The sequence below is a fragment of the Dipodomys ordii genome, unplaced genomic scaffold (genome assembly GCF_000151885.1).
Source record: "Dipodomys ordii isolate 6190 unplaced genomic scaffold, Dord_2.0 Scaffold14, whole genome shotgun sequence".
Classification (NCBI taxonomy): Eukaryota; Metazoa; Chordata; class Mammalia; order Rodentia; family Heteromyidae; genus Dipodomys; species Dipodomys ordii.
In genome coordinates, this window is record NW_012267230.1 from 5,156,104 (window position 1) to 5,169,881 (window position 13,778).

Here is a 13,778-nt window from a genome sequence, read left to right on the forward strand (position 1 = left end):
CTCAGGTAAGGCCCCGCGACGCAGGTAAGATTCCCTCGGCGGAGATGAGACCTAGCGCGCCCAGGTAAGAGCCTCCCCCCCTTCCTAGCTGACCCTTCAGCGAGGCCGCCTCCAGGTGGAGGACCCCTCTCCCCAGGTGAACCCCCCAAATAGCCCCACCCACAGCACACGAATGAGGGTCCTAAGAACCGGTGATGCCTAGGCCCCCCCCACCCCCCTCAACTGGAGACGGACGGCCCATCCACTCGCAAGCCCCTTAACCAGCTTCACCTGCCCCATCAGCCAGGCTGAAACCGGAAGCGGCTCCTCCTAGCCTCAGTTTCCCCACTGATGCAACCTGAGGCCTCCTTACGGAGGCCAAACCGAGTCGACTCTGGTCCCTGGTGAGGCTGCCGGCTCTGGGGAAAGGAGAGTAGCCAAGTGTGACGGTCCCCACGGGTCTGAGCGTGCCTCCGTGTGTGTGTCTGTCTGTCTGTCTGTCTGTCTGTGTGTCTGTCTGTGTGTGTGTGTGTGTGTGTGAGTGTGTGTGGCCAGAGGGGCCTCACGGCGCCCTCTCCTCCCTCCCTGGCAGGCACTGGGCTCCCTCTGCTCCCCGTGGGCCGCTCCCCGCGTGGGGCCATTGCCCCTGGCCCCCGCCATGGTGCGGATATCAAAGCCCAAGACGTTTCAGGCCTACTTGGATGATTGCCATCGGAGGTATAGCTGCGCCCACTGCCGCGCTCACCTGGCCAACCACGACGACCTCATCTCCAAGGTAACCAGGCCCCGGCCAAGGCGAGAATGGGGGCCACAAGGGCTACTTGGCAACTCCCCATCAGCCGTCCTGATCCCCTCTTGGCTTTCCTCCCTTTAGTCCTTCCAGGGCAGTCAGGGGCGCGCCTACCTCTTCAATTCTGTGTGAGTATTAGTCTGCTGTCTTTCTTTTCCCTGACCTCTTGTGGCCTGTGACCTCCCCCCTCCCCCTGAGAATCCCAGAGTTCCATGGTTCAGGAATTCAGACAGGAAGCCATTGATCACCCTTTTCTTGGAGGCTCAGGACGCACGGGCTTGGACGCCAGCTTGGCAGGGGAGGGCTGTGTGCTGGTGCAACTCTCCCTGGGACTGTCCCATGTCCCCACAGGGTAAACGTGGGCTGCGGGCCAGCCGAGGAGCGGGTGCTGCTGACAGGCCTCCATGCTGTCGCTGACATCCACTGTGAAAACTGCAAGACCACTTTGGGCTGGAAATATGTGAGTCAGTGATCTGGGTGCCCAGGCGGGCCTTTGATTCGACCTCACATCGCCTCTTCCTTACAGTCTCTGTAACCTTTCAGAGTGCATAAGGGCCTGCGCAGACAAACCAAACTGTCTTCACCTCCTGACCATGACCTCTTCCCTCACAGCCTACAAAGGGCTTTTAGGATTTTTTCCCCTAACTCACCTCTTCCACCCCTATTTTAGAGACAAGGTATAAGCAGAGACCACATACTGAACAGTTCCTTGCCAACACTGTTGCAAGCACTACTGTTGACAGTAGTGCTGAGGGTAGAATCTATTTTCTGTAGAAGAGAAGGAGGCCTGGAGTTATTAGGGAACTTGCCCAAGAACAAGCCGCTAGTAACAGGATAGGGACCAGACTCTTGCTTGGCTTGTTGATGTTTTGTTTTGTTGTTCTTGTTTTATTTTGTTTATTGTTGTAATTGTTTTTTTAATACAAAGTTTTACTATCTAGCCCTGGCTGGCTTAGATCTCACCGTCCACCTGCTTTAGCTTCCTGGGGGCTAGAATTACAGAGCTTGTTTGTGGCCTTTGACTTTAAAAACAAAAACAAACCCTGGGTCACTATTCATACTGTTATTCCTGGAGAATCAGAGAAGTTGCCTGGACCCCTTTGGCAATATGGAAGTTAGACTCCTTTTCCACCCTCTCCCTACTTCAGCTGCGGTGGAGGATCTGATTTCACTACACTGAGTCTCATTTCCTTATCTGGCATTGGAAGATAATGCCGCCAGGAGGCACCCCACACCTTTCTGGAGATCAGATTAGATATGCTCTTGGGAATCTTCAAAGGATTGGGGGAGGCCTCGCTCTGAGTATTTTGGTGGGGTGGATGTCCCAGGCTAAGATACCTGACTTGAGTTTACCTCTTGCCCTGCCACAGATTTGCTCTGTGTCTCTGGATAAGTGTCTTGGGTTCTCTGAGAATCTCTGTAAAAGAATGAGATGGCCAGATCCAGAGATTAAAAACTTTTCATCTTAGTTGGACACTAGTAGCTCACACTTGTAAACCTACCTCTTCAGGAAGCTGAGAACTAAGGACCAAGGGTTGGTAACCAGCCCAGATGAGGAAAGTCTGTGAGACAGATCTCTAGTTAACTACTAGAAAAGCCAGAAGTCGTGGGATAGCTCAAAGTGGTACAGCACCAACTTTAAGTGGTAAAAGCGAGGGGACAGTGTCCAAGCCTGGAGTTTAAGCCCAATGCCGGCACACACACAAAAACAAAAGATGCTTAACCTTTGCAAAGTCAAGTAAACACTGGATTTGTCAAAGAGGAATCATAGTATCTGGTGAGAAAGCAGACTAGCAAACGGAAGTGAGCATTCGTACCTAGAAATGAGGATTGTTTACTATTTAGTTGTTTTCTTTTGTTTCTGTCTGACGTGCTGGGATCTATCCCAGGACCTCGTACCTGCTATACAAGTGCTCAGCCACCTAAAGTTATTTATATTAAACTCTGCTGTCCACCCCAAACCACATGTAGGTTGAAATGGCTCGCAGGGCCACCAACTAGTTGCAACCCTAGGAGCTCTTCTAGGTCCTCCATTGGAGCTGCTGTTAGTACTCCAAAAGTAGCTGTGATTCAGAATTCTGACTGCACCCTGGTAGTGAGAAACAGCCCTACCATTTACCAGTCTGTGGGCAGGTTGCTTGGCTTCCCCGGGCCAGTTTCCTCCTGAGTAAAATGGGTCCAGTCATACTCCCCAACTCCTATGGCTGGTGGTAAAGCATTTGCCGGGGAGATGACTGGCTCCTCCCCTCCTTTCCAGGAGCAGGCCTTTGAGAGCAGCCAGAAGTACAAAGAGGGGAAGTACATCATTGAACTCAACCACATGATCAAAGACAACGGCTGGGACTGACCCCTGCTCCTGACGCATGTGGCGCCAGCCTGGCCTGGCCGCCAGGGGGCGCCACTGGATTCCCTCCAGCAGAAGGGAGCTCTGGACACTCGGGGCTCCTGCAGGGCAGGAAGGATCCAGCTCCTGTACATATATTTTATTGCATGCACTGTGACTTTGGGGGGGAGGGGGAAATCAGAAGGGGGAAGACAACCCCCCCCACCCCTGTTCCTTCCTGTGATCTGGCTGGCTTGGATCTTGTTTTGTTGTTTTTTTTACCCCTTCCTTCCTGTCCCGCCTGCCCCATAGTTATGGCCTGTGTGCTGCTGTCTTGGCCCCAGTGCACTATCTGCCCTGTGACGTTCTACTCCCATTGGCCCCTCTTACCCCATGCGTGTCTGTTCCCCTCGTTCTGTAGCGTTTGTACATAATAAAACAATGAAGTGCAGACCAGCCCCAGGCTCATGTGGAATCCAGGAAGGAGGGGGGGGACGGGACGGGGAGACTCGGATTTAGACTCCTGCACTATAGACCTGTTCTGAGCCTAAGCTCAAGTTGGTGCATTTCCAGTGCCAGTGGAGATCACAAAGCCCACAATGACCCTCTAGGCCTTGACCTCGGCTATTGGTCTGTGCTTTTTTTGGCCTTAGTGTTTGGCTGCCGCCTAGGGGCTGTTCCCAATCAGCAGGCCGGCGTGCCTCGATTTCAACCGAACCTCTTCTTCGAACTACAACTCCCAGTCATCCTAGCGCGAACTGCTCCCGACCTTCTTACGCACTTGTGGCGCGAGGCCTGCTGGGAAGTGTAGTTCCCTTGGATCCTCTAAGCAACTCTGAGGCGTGAGACGTCAGGAACTTTTGAGCTGTGCTCATTCCTCAAACTTTTTGAGACGTGACGGAGGGTGGGGGGTTTATGGAATGGAAAGCAAGGAGGACCTCGGGGTTCTGTCTTTTGCGACGGATTTCTTGATGTTTCCCAGTGCTCCCGAGTAATTAGCTCAGGCCATGACTTTCCAACCCTGTACTCCTCCTCCTCCCCTCCTAGGCCAGTCCAAGTGAAATGTGTTGTGGGTGGTGATAGGGAGTCACCTGGCAAAAAATCTGGGGTCCTCAAGGACTGCCTCAGCTTCAGTTTCAGGGTCCAGGCCCCGCCTCGGGCTTATTGCTAGCCGAGGCTCCTGCCGTGGGAACCCGGACCAGCTGGCCGGAAGGGCCAAACTGCGTCCCTGTCCAAGCGCTGGGGATCAATCAGACCGAGGAGTTAATTATGTAATGAGGGGGCAGGGGGTCGGGGCTAATGAAGCCACACGGGGAGGTGGGGTGGGGGAGAGGAGAGGGGAGGGTACCCAGGTATCCGGCCCCTTCTTGGACCCCTTCAAGGCCCCCAGGGGTCTCCACTCCAGCCCACCTCCAGGGCCCCAAAGAGGGGAGGGGCTGTGATCTCGGGTCTGGAAGGGGCTGAGCTGTGAGCTATAAAGGGGGCACCTCTCAGCACCCTGGGACTCTAGCAACGTGCCCTGAGGCTAGAAGGGACTACAACATGTACCATCCACGAGAGTTATACCCCTCCTTGGGGACAGGCTACCGCCTGGGGCCTCCCCAGCCAGGGACAGATTCCAGTTTTGGACCTGCCCTGGCAGAGGGCTATCGCTACCCAGGTGAGAAGTGAGACCCCCTTTCTGGGTAGAGGATTGGGGCTGTGCTTCCCGCTGCTGATTTCTTCTTCTTCCAACATCTCCAGATCTGGATCCCCCCAAGATGGATTGCTTCCTCTCTGGGATTGAGGCTGCTCCACGCACCCTGGCTGCACCCCCACCTCTGCCCCTTCTGCCCCCAGCCCTGGGTGCTGAGCCAGCCCCACCAGCCCCAGAGGCCCTCCACTCGCTCCCCGGGGTCAGCCTGAGCCTGGAGAATCAGGAGCTGTGGAAAGAATTCAGCGCTGTGGGGACAGAGATGATTATCACCAAGGCCGGCAGGTGAGGGTGGCCAAGTCAGTTTGAGCTGGGTCTCGTGAAAGGCGAAGTTCTTGGGGGCTCTGGCGCCGTGTTTGGGGATTTCTTTGGAGCTGCAGCTCTTTTGAATCTGATGATGCCCTAGACAAGGATGACGCTGGATGGCATCGGGAATCATTCTGTGGCCAGGGCCAACTGTCAGTCTGTGAGGTCTCTGACTGGGTTTAGAAGCCAATCTATTGAGAACCACTTTGGACCTGTAGCAGAAGGTCTGGCTGGGTTATAGGTTAGTGTGTGGCCTAGATCAGGCAGTGATCAGTGTGTGTGTGTCTAGAATCAGATTCAGACTGACTGAGGTCAAAGGTCAGCCGAGTGACTAGCATCGGAAAATCTGTCCAGGATCAGGAGCAAGAAGCATGTGTGACTTAAGTATGAGGCAGCGTGTGACAAGATCCAGGCACACCCTAGAGACAAGGAAGCAGCGTGTGGCTGGTGGCCAGCTATCTAAGGGCCTGTGCTATGGTTTAGGGCTTTTTTTTTTTCCCTAAGCAATTTTGCCTAACAGTTGTGGAGACCAAGTGAAGGGATCAGAGTGGAAAGTAGGAGGCTTCTTGGCAAGGTTTTAGGGAGACAAGATAGCACCTCTTCTGCAAGAAGAGCTGGGGTCAAGATTGTGGGCTTTGCCGGGCGCTGGTGGCTCACGCCTGTAATCCTAGCTACTCAGGAGGCTGAGATCTGAGGATCGCGGTTCAAAGCCAGCCGGGGCAGGAAAGACCATGAGACTCCTATCTCAAATAAACCACCAGGAAACCGGAAGTGGCACTGTAGCTCAAGTGGTAGAGTGCTAGCCTTGAGCTGAAGAGCTGAGGGACAGCGCCCAGGCCCAGAGTTCAAGCCCCACGACCGACAAAAAAAAAAAAAAAAATTGTGGGCTTTGCTTAGGATCCTATTTCCCCATCAAGCCTGAGCTACCTTCCTAGACTCTTGGTATTTTTGGTTTGGGGGTGTGGGGACTGGTGATGTTCTTGGAACTTGAACTCAGGGCCTGGGCACGGTCCTTGAGCTGCTTTTGTGTCCAAAGGCTAGTGCTCTGCCATTTGGTAAGAGTCTCATGGACTTTCCTGCCCAGGCTGGTTTCAAACTGTGATCCTCACATCAGCCTCCTGAGTAGTTAGGATGACAGGCATGAGCCACCAGCTCCCAACTCCCTCTGGGGTATAATTCTACTTCCCTTGAACTTTGTGTAGCAGAACTCTAGCGCTCACTGGGAGCTGCCTGCTGGTAACGGCCTTGCCTCTGGCAGTGGGTAGCTCCAGGCTTCTCCCCCTCTTCCCGGGTGCCAGGCGCATGTTTCCAGCTTGCCGAGTGTCCGTCACAGGCCTGGACCCTGAGGCTCGCTACCTGTTCCTTCTGGATGTGGTTCCAGTGGACGGGGCTCGATACCGCTGGCAGGGCCGGCGATGGGAGCCCAGCGGCAAGGCTGAGCCCCGGCTGCCGGATCGTGTGTACATTCACCCCGACTCCCCTGCCACGGGGGCCCACTGGATGCGGCAGCCCGTGTCCTTCCACCGTGTCAAACTCACCAACAGCACACTGGACCCCCATGGCCATGTGAGGCTCAGACTGGGACCCCAGAATAGGGGTGGGGGGTGATGTTGGGACAAAGGCTGAGAATAGTGAGTCACCCGCATTTCTCCCCTTCCAGCTGATCTTGCATTCCATGCACAAGTATCAGCCCCGCATCCACCTGGTACGGGCAGCCCAGCTTTGCAGCCAACACTGGGGGGGCGTGGCCTCCTTCCGCTTCCCTGAGACCACTTTTATCTCTGTCACAGCCTACCAGAACCCACGGGTGAGTGCCGGGCGGGGGTGGGGTGGGGGCCTGGAGGGTCTGCCTAGGTCACAAAGGAGCTTCAGCCCAGATGTGTGTCCCCAGATCACACAACTGAAGATTGCAGCCAATCCCTTTGCCAAAGGGTTCCGGGAGAATGGCAGAAACTGCAAGAGGTGGGTATTTGTTTTTTCCTGTGGTTACTGGGGTTTGAACTCAGGGACTTGGGGCTTTATTAGGCAAGCACTTTACCGACCTGAGCCACACCTTGCTCATTCCTGCACTCTTCTTCACCATTTATTAGTCCTGATGTGGTCAGGCCCTGTGCTGGGCGTCAAGAACAATAATGAAGAGTAAAAACATCTTTTTAAGTCATTGATTCAGTCAATGCTCAGATCACGGGTCCTCATGGAATGGATTTGCAAGTATACGAGAGAAACAAATGGTTAGAATGTTAAGTTCCATAGAGAAGAGAAACAAAGCAGGGGAGGATAGGGAGGAGGGTGGAGCTGGAGTGTGGCTCAGTGGTAATGCACTATTCCATCCCCAACAGGAAAGCGAGGGAGGGGGAGAGAAAGAGTGGAGTATTAGATAAGAGGTCTGCAAAGGCCTCTCTGAGGACGTGAGGGAAGGGGAAGGGGAGGGGGAGGCTGTGGGCCCAGGTGACATGCAGGGCCCTGGGGCAGGACTTGGCCTTGGCAATGCTGGATGTAGTGATGGGAAGCAAGTTTAGGCCAGACTGTAAGGGACTACTAATGACTGGGCATCGGAGTCCGGCCCCCTGGGCTGCCCCCTGCTCTTGGGGTGCTCGTAAGAAACATCAGGAAGGAGGCCAGGTCATCCTGGAGGAAGAGATGTTGGAAGTGACATATGCTGGAAGTTATGCTGAGAAGGACGGGTGGGGCAACTGCAGAGGTGATGGAAAGTTCCAGAAAGGTTGCTGCTGGGGGCTGGGATGAGGAAAGTGCAAGTATCAGGCTGGGTGTGCTAGTGGCCGTGTCACCACTGCCCGGTTTCCATGGAGAGGGACAGCACTGCAAAGTTCCAAGTGGGCCCTAAATCTTAGCTCTGCGCTTCCTTGTCATGGGAATTCTCTGGTCTTTAGTTTCTTCATCTGTAAAATGGGCACAATAAATGACACGTAACTGACAGGGACCCCAGGAGGGTGACATGCTTGGCACCTGGTAAGTACTCTTAGTGCCATCATCATCACCATCACCATCATCACCATCACTGTTCCCCAGGGAGCGAGACGCCCGTGTGAAGAGGAGACTTCGGGGCACAGAGCCAGCAGCCACAGAGGCCTGCGGGAACGGAGGTGAGTGCTGTCCTGCGTGCCGGGAGGCCTGCCACCATGATCCTCCTTGGCCCAGTGTATCCCTTTTGTCTCCCCCAGATACACCAGGGGGTCCCTGTGACTCCACACTGGGTGGGGACATTCCGGAGTCGGACCCCGAGCAGGTCCCAGCTCCGGGAGAAGCTGCTCCTGCCCCGGCGCCTCCCTGTGGAGGTCCCAGTGCTGAGGCCTACGTCCTCCACCCGGCCGCTTTCCACGGGGCCCCCAGCCACCTACCGGCCAGGTGAGGGCACGGGTGGGCTGCTCTGGGCAGGGCGGGCGTCTCCCCCGTTCTGACACCTCTCTCTACTTCAGGAACCCCAGCTTTCCTGAGGCTGTGGAATCCGGGCGCACAGCCCCCTACTCAGCTGCATTTCTGGAGCTGCAGCCGGGGCCGGGGGGCTCAGGGTTCGCGGCAGCTCCACCAGCAGCACCCTTTACCCCACACTTCCTCCAAGGGGGGCCGTTCTCCATCCCCTACCCAGGACCTTCAGGGTTCCTGGATGTGGGCTCTAAACCAATGTACTGAGACACTGCAGAGCCCTGTGGCATCTTCCCCAACTACCTCCGCTGCTTCCCTTCCCCCAACCCAGTAGCCCCCCTCAACTTTCTGCCCTCCTCCCCTTCTGCCAAATGGCTGCCTCCCCCCCCCCAACTTCACACCTTGACTTCACTCCCACCCCCTCTGGCTTCAAAGCCCAGGAGAGGCTGCTGGAATCCAGCTGGGGCCAGCTTCCCCTTCCCTGCTCTCACCTTGGTGTGAATGGAGCCTGGCCTGGCCAAATGGGACAGCAGCGCCCCCCCCGCCCGCGGGGGCAAGCCGCCACCAATTTGTTCTCAGGAGCAGAGTAATTTTTGTTAATAAAACTCGAAAGACATCAGTCCTGCTGGTACTCACTGGGGCTACGTAGAGTCAAGACTGTAGCAGACCCAAGCCAGGCCTGGGATGGTCACTCTCCACATGTCTAGCTTTACGCACAGAAATCTATCTGTTCTGACGGGTTTTCTCTTCAGAAAAATAGGGGTGGAGAGGTCTCCGGATGCGGGTTGTCTCCCGTGGCTATCTGGCACTGGGTAGGCCCCTCTGGGAGCGATTTTGCTGGGCGGGGACACGAAGACTCTGGGTGAGCACCCAGACTTCCTTCCTAGCAGTCTGGACTGAAGCACGTACCCCATGTCCCAGGCTGGCTCCTCCACTCCCTACGCAAGCCTGACACAAACCCCCAAACCATTTATTTTTCTTCTTTTATTAGAATTTTTTTCTTCTTTTTTTCTCAAAACTTTTATCTAAAAACAAACAAAAGAAAAAGAAAAAAAAAAAAAGACTGAAAACTTCATGGTTTGAGTGGGGAGAAAGGAGAAGGGAGCCTGGGGCCGAGGCTCCAATCTCTCCCGATAAAGTCCTCACCCTGGGGAGAGCACGCCCAGCCTCCAACTGAGGAGAGAGAGGGCAGTCACAGTGGTCCAAGGGCCAGAGAGGCTGAGAAGCAAGCCGAGGGGTCACAGGAAGTAGTCAGCCACGGGCTTCTTGGAAGGGATGCCCCGTGTCTCCTGGGGAGCGGCCTCAAAGATGATGAAATCTTTCTGGAGATGTTCATCCAGCTCCAAGATGGCTGCCACGTTCCCACAGCTGGACACAGGGGCAACGGTTAGGGGCCGCCTCAGACCCCCTTCCCTACGCCCGCCCCGGTCACGTGGCTCGGCCAGCTCACCGGTAGCAGTAGTTGGGTGCGGACCACACGGTGAGCACGGTCTCGTTGAAGTGCCACTTATAACCTTCCATCACCAGCTGGTGGGCACGGCAGATCATGTCAATGTCGTTGGCTGCGTTGAACTGGGCCACCACATCACTGCCAAACAGGTAGCCGGCCCCCCGGGGGCTCACACCCCAGCCTGTGGTATCTGAGGTGCAAGGCAAGGATGGGGGGGAAGGGGGCGGGGCTCAAGATCTCCGCTCGCCCGCTGCCCCGGAGGGGACCACCCTGTTCTATGGACCAGAGGCTCTACGGGGTTGTGGAGAGCGGATGGCAAATGGCAAGGCAGGTGAGCTCCACCCAGAAGGCCCGGGGGTGGGGTCTGCCTGCTCACAGGGACACACACCACCTTGTTCCTCCATCAGGGAGGCTCACGAAGGCCAGGCCGGGAATGGCAGGCGTAGGCCAGGAGGGACCCAGCCAAACAGCGGCCATGCTAAGGCCATCTTGCAGTGGCAAGATGGAGTGGAGCTGATTTTAAATCTCAGCTCTGTCCCCTGTTGTCAGGGAATCCTACAAAATGAGGGGGTCTTCAGGGAGCGACCCTTTTGGGGGCCTGGCCTCTGAAGCTAGTGCTATCAGGTTCTGAAGTCCCTTCCCACTGAGGGAGCCAGGGACTCCGGCCCCGCCAGCCCCCGGCCTCAGTATGCGTGCTTCTACCGCTCGGTCCCCGCACTCGCCCCCCATGCTGCCGGTTCTCTACAGGTCCAGCCAGGCAGGTGGAGGATGCAGCAAGTGTGGCTTTGCTTTGTCCCGCTCCTCCCTAGTCTAACTGGCCTTTCCGGCACTTGCTTTAGTCTGCCTGGCCAAGCTAAGCGCGGAGCGGCCTGGCCAAGGGCACCCACCTGCCCAGCCTCACCTTCAGGGTCGGACCACAGGAGGTCACACATGGGCCCGTCATGGGGTACCTCTTGTTTTCGGTCAATTGTCCGGATCTGGTCCAGAGTCTGGATGGAGGGGGAAAGGCCCCCATGCACACAGAAGATCTAGAAGGGAGACAAATGCCAGAGGGAAGGGAGGTGTCGGCCAGGAGCACCCTCGCTCTCCGATCCCGAGGAGCCAGCCTACCTTGCCATCGATGATGGCCGACAGGCTGAGGTAGTCAAAGATCTCAGTGCAGTAGCGCCACACGGTCACCGAGCCGTACTTGCGCAGACACTCGTCGTAGAAACCATAGACCTGCGTGATCTGGCGGCTCTCGTGGTTGCCGCGGATGAGGGTGATGCGGTCAGGGTAACGAACCTAGCGGCGGCAGAACACCAACACCAGCGCTGGCTGCAGCCCGGCCCTCCACCTGTCTCCTCCCTAAGTCCACACGTCCATCAACTTCGCGGTCACCACCACCGTCCTGGCCCACACTTGTGCCATCTCTTACCTAAATTGTGCTGCATCCCCCCCACAGGATGGACACCCAAGCCCCCCAGCTACAAACACAGTGGCTTGTCTTTCAAACTTCAGATCCCAAGCCAAGTCTACACACACCTGAGGTCCAATCACCTCGCACCAATGGATCCTGTGGCCCAGAGGCCACCTCCCGACCACAGAGCCTCTGTTCCCACCCAGGCCCCGTGCCTGGCTGGGGTCATCCCCCCAAGGCCGGTTGGATGGCCTTATTAGAGGTCAAGGCCTCTTGGACTGCCCCGCTGCGGGCGTGGCAAGTAGACAGACGGACAGGGCTGGAAGTAGGCAGGGTACTGAGGTGGCCACTCGCTCCCACCTTGAGTGCCAGCAGCAGGAGGAAAGTTTCGACACTGTAGAAACCACGGTCCACAAAGTCCCCCATGAAGAGGTAGTTGGTCTCAGGGACATCGCCACCCACCTAGACAGAGGGAGTTGGTTTTGTTTGGACCTGAACCATTCCCCCCACCCCCATCCCTCCCAACACAATGACCAGGTCTCATCCAGTCCAGGCCAATCTTTTGCCAAGGCCCATCGACTTCTGACCCCTGCATACAGCAAAGTAGGAGTTCCGCTCAGCCCGTGGGGCTTGACCCCCAGCAGCCCCGGAGCCCGTTCCCAGCTGCTCCCACTCACTCTGAACAGCTCCTTCAGGTCATAGAACTGCCCGTGGATGTCGCCACACACCTGCAAAGGAAGAAAGCCTGACACTCAGAGTGAACAAAGGGACAGTCCTTTTGTCCCCAGGGTCTAACATAAGAAACTTGAGAATGTAAACACTTTCACCACTTGTCTCAGGTCCCAAACTACCATTCCCTGCCACCCCCCCCCCGCCCCATGTCCCCCCACAGCGAGTGTTAACTGCTCTGAGCAAGAGCAGTATTAAGTTTCCAGAGAGACCCACAGCTCTGACAACTTGGCCCCTCTCTCAAGTCCCCTCACATCCCCAGCATAAAGATACTGACAAGGCCACAGAGACATGTGACTAGAACCACTCACCAAGTTAAGAGTCCTTCTGCCCCCAACCAAGTTTCCTCCTAATAAAATTCCTACTTCTTTTCTGGTAGTACTGGAATTTGTTCTCAGGGCGCGTTTTGTGCTTGATTAGGCAGGAGCTACACTACCTGAGTTATGGCTCAGCCTTTTTCACTCTGATTATTTCTGAACTCGGGTCTCATTTTTCCATGAGCGCCTGAGGTCACGGAATGGCATGTGCACACCATCACACGTAAGACTTCTGTGTTGAGTTAGGCTCCTGCAAACTTTAATTTGACTGGGCTGGCCTGGAACTTCAATCTTAACCTCAGCCTCTTTAGTAGCTAGGACTATAGGTGTGAGACACCAGTGTCCAGTTTTGTTTTGTTTTTGGCAGTTACTAGAGTTTGAATTCCAGGCCTTTTACTTATTGGTTAGGTACTCTAACACTTGAGCCAGGTGAACAGGTCATTATTACCTCTCTTCTTTTTTGTGATATGCAAGATGGAACCCTGGGCCTTATATACATTAGGCAAACAAATGCTTGCCAATGAGCTACATCCTCAGTCAGTACTGGAACTAGAACTGAGGCCTTATTCCTAGGTCTTGTGCTCAGCTTTTTCTCCTCAGAGCTGGTGCTCTATCACTTGAGCCACACCTCTGGCTTTTTGGTAAGTGGAGTTGAGTCTCTTGTCTGACCAGGTTGGCTTTAAACGTTGATCTCAGATGGGAGGGAAGATGGCAGGAAGGGGTTAGGACACGACACAGGGCTTTCTGGGCTCTCAGTAATGAGAAGTGGCCTTGTGGAATAACAAAGCGTGCCCAAGAGGCCAAGCAGGGGCAGCATACTCACTGTGACCGGCGAGTCTACCCTCTGCACATTGCTCTCCTCTACCAAGATCTCTCTGGAAATAGAAGACCAGGGTCACTACAGCTGGCCCAGCCCAATTCCTGACTTTTTTGGCAGGGGGGAGAACATGAAGTGGTCCCTAAACTTCCAGGGGACAGGAATGAAGTGGCTGATTTCCCTAGGGTCTGCTGACTACAGCCCTCCACGCCCTTCCACTGCACTCTGGCCTCAGTTCAAGGTCTTCCAGACAGGCTTCCAGCTTTGACCCCAGCTGCTCACCTCCACAACAGAGCCCCTGTTCCCTTCAAGCATTCCCTGACTGTTCCTTGACTGGGATCTGCCATCACTCTCTACCAACCAACCACTGAGCAGACTGTCCAAACACAAGGGCTGGAGTGCATTCAGCTTCAAAGAGATGCCTGCTCCTATGTCGCCAGCTCCTGTTTAGAGGCAGGGAGGATTTCCAGATTCCCCTTATGATATGGAGCACAGACAAAAATCACTGTCAGTTACAAGATGGCCAATGGGGCTGGGAAGGTGGCTCAGTGGTAGAGCGCTTGCCTTGCATGCCTGAGGCCCTGGGTTCAA

At 55.5% G+C, this 13,778-nt stretch overlaps 3 protein-coding genes across 3 annotated transcripts in view; 2 read left to right on the plus strand and 1 right to left on the minus strand.

Annotated features, from left to right (window-relative positions):
- The first annotated feature begins 526 nt into the window (after positions 1-526).
- On the plus strand, positions 527-3,548 carry Ypel3 (yippee-like 3 (Drosophila)). Its single transcript, XM_013011757.1, has 4 exons — positions 527-754; positions 854-897; positions 1,121-1,229; positions 3,027-3,548. The coding sequence occupies exons 1-4, from the start codon at positions 638-640 to the stop codon at positions 3,114-3,116; spliced, it is 360 nt and encodes a 119-aa protein (XP_012867211.1). The 5' UTR covers positions 527-637; the 3' UTR covers positions 3,117-3,548.
- A 1,072-nt stretch (positions 3,549-4,620) lies between these two features.
- Positions 4,621-9,043, plus strand: Tbx6 (T-box 6). Its single transcript, XM_013011756.1, has 8 exons — positions 4,621-4,752; positions 4,836-5,070; positions 6,390-6,657; positions 6,752-6,898; positions 6,983-7,053; positions 8,122-8,195; positions 8,274-8,457; positions 8,529-9,043. Exons 1-8 carry the CDS (start codon positions 4,635-4,637, stop codon positions 8,740-8,742), a joined length of 1,311 nt encoding a protein of 436 aa, XP_012867210.1. The 5' UTR covers positions 4,621-4,634; the 3' UTR covers positions 8,743-9,043.
- A 401-nt stretch (positions 9,044-9,444) lies between these two features.
- The window catches only part of Ppp4c (protein phosphatase 4, catalytic subunit), a 9,468-nt gene continuing 5,134 nt past the window's right edge, over positions 9,445-13,778 (minus strand). Inside the window, exons 3-9 of the mRNA XM_013011759.1 lie at positions 13,194-13,245; positions 12,002-12,052; positions 11,685-11,786; positions 11,036-11,209; positions 10,827-10,953; positions 9,926-10,115; positions 9,445-9,843 (exon numbers count right to left, since the gene is read on the minus strand). Coding sequence (XP_012867213.1) covers positions 9,714-9,843; positions 9,926-10,115; positions 10,827-10,953; positions 11,036-11,209; positions 11,685-11,786; positions 12,002-12,052; positions 13,194-13,245 — 826 coding nt within the window. The 3' untranslated portion in view covers positions 9,445-9,713. The remainder of the gene's footprint in view (positions 9,844-9,925; positions 10,116-10,826; positions 10,954-11,035; positions 11,210-11,684; positions 11,787-12,001; positions 12,053-13,193; positions 13,246-13,778) is intronic.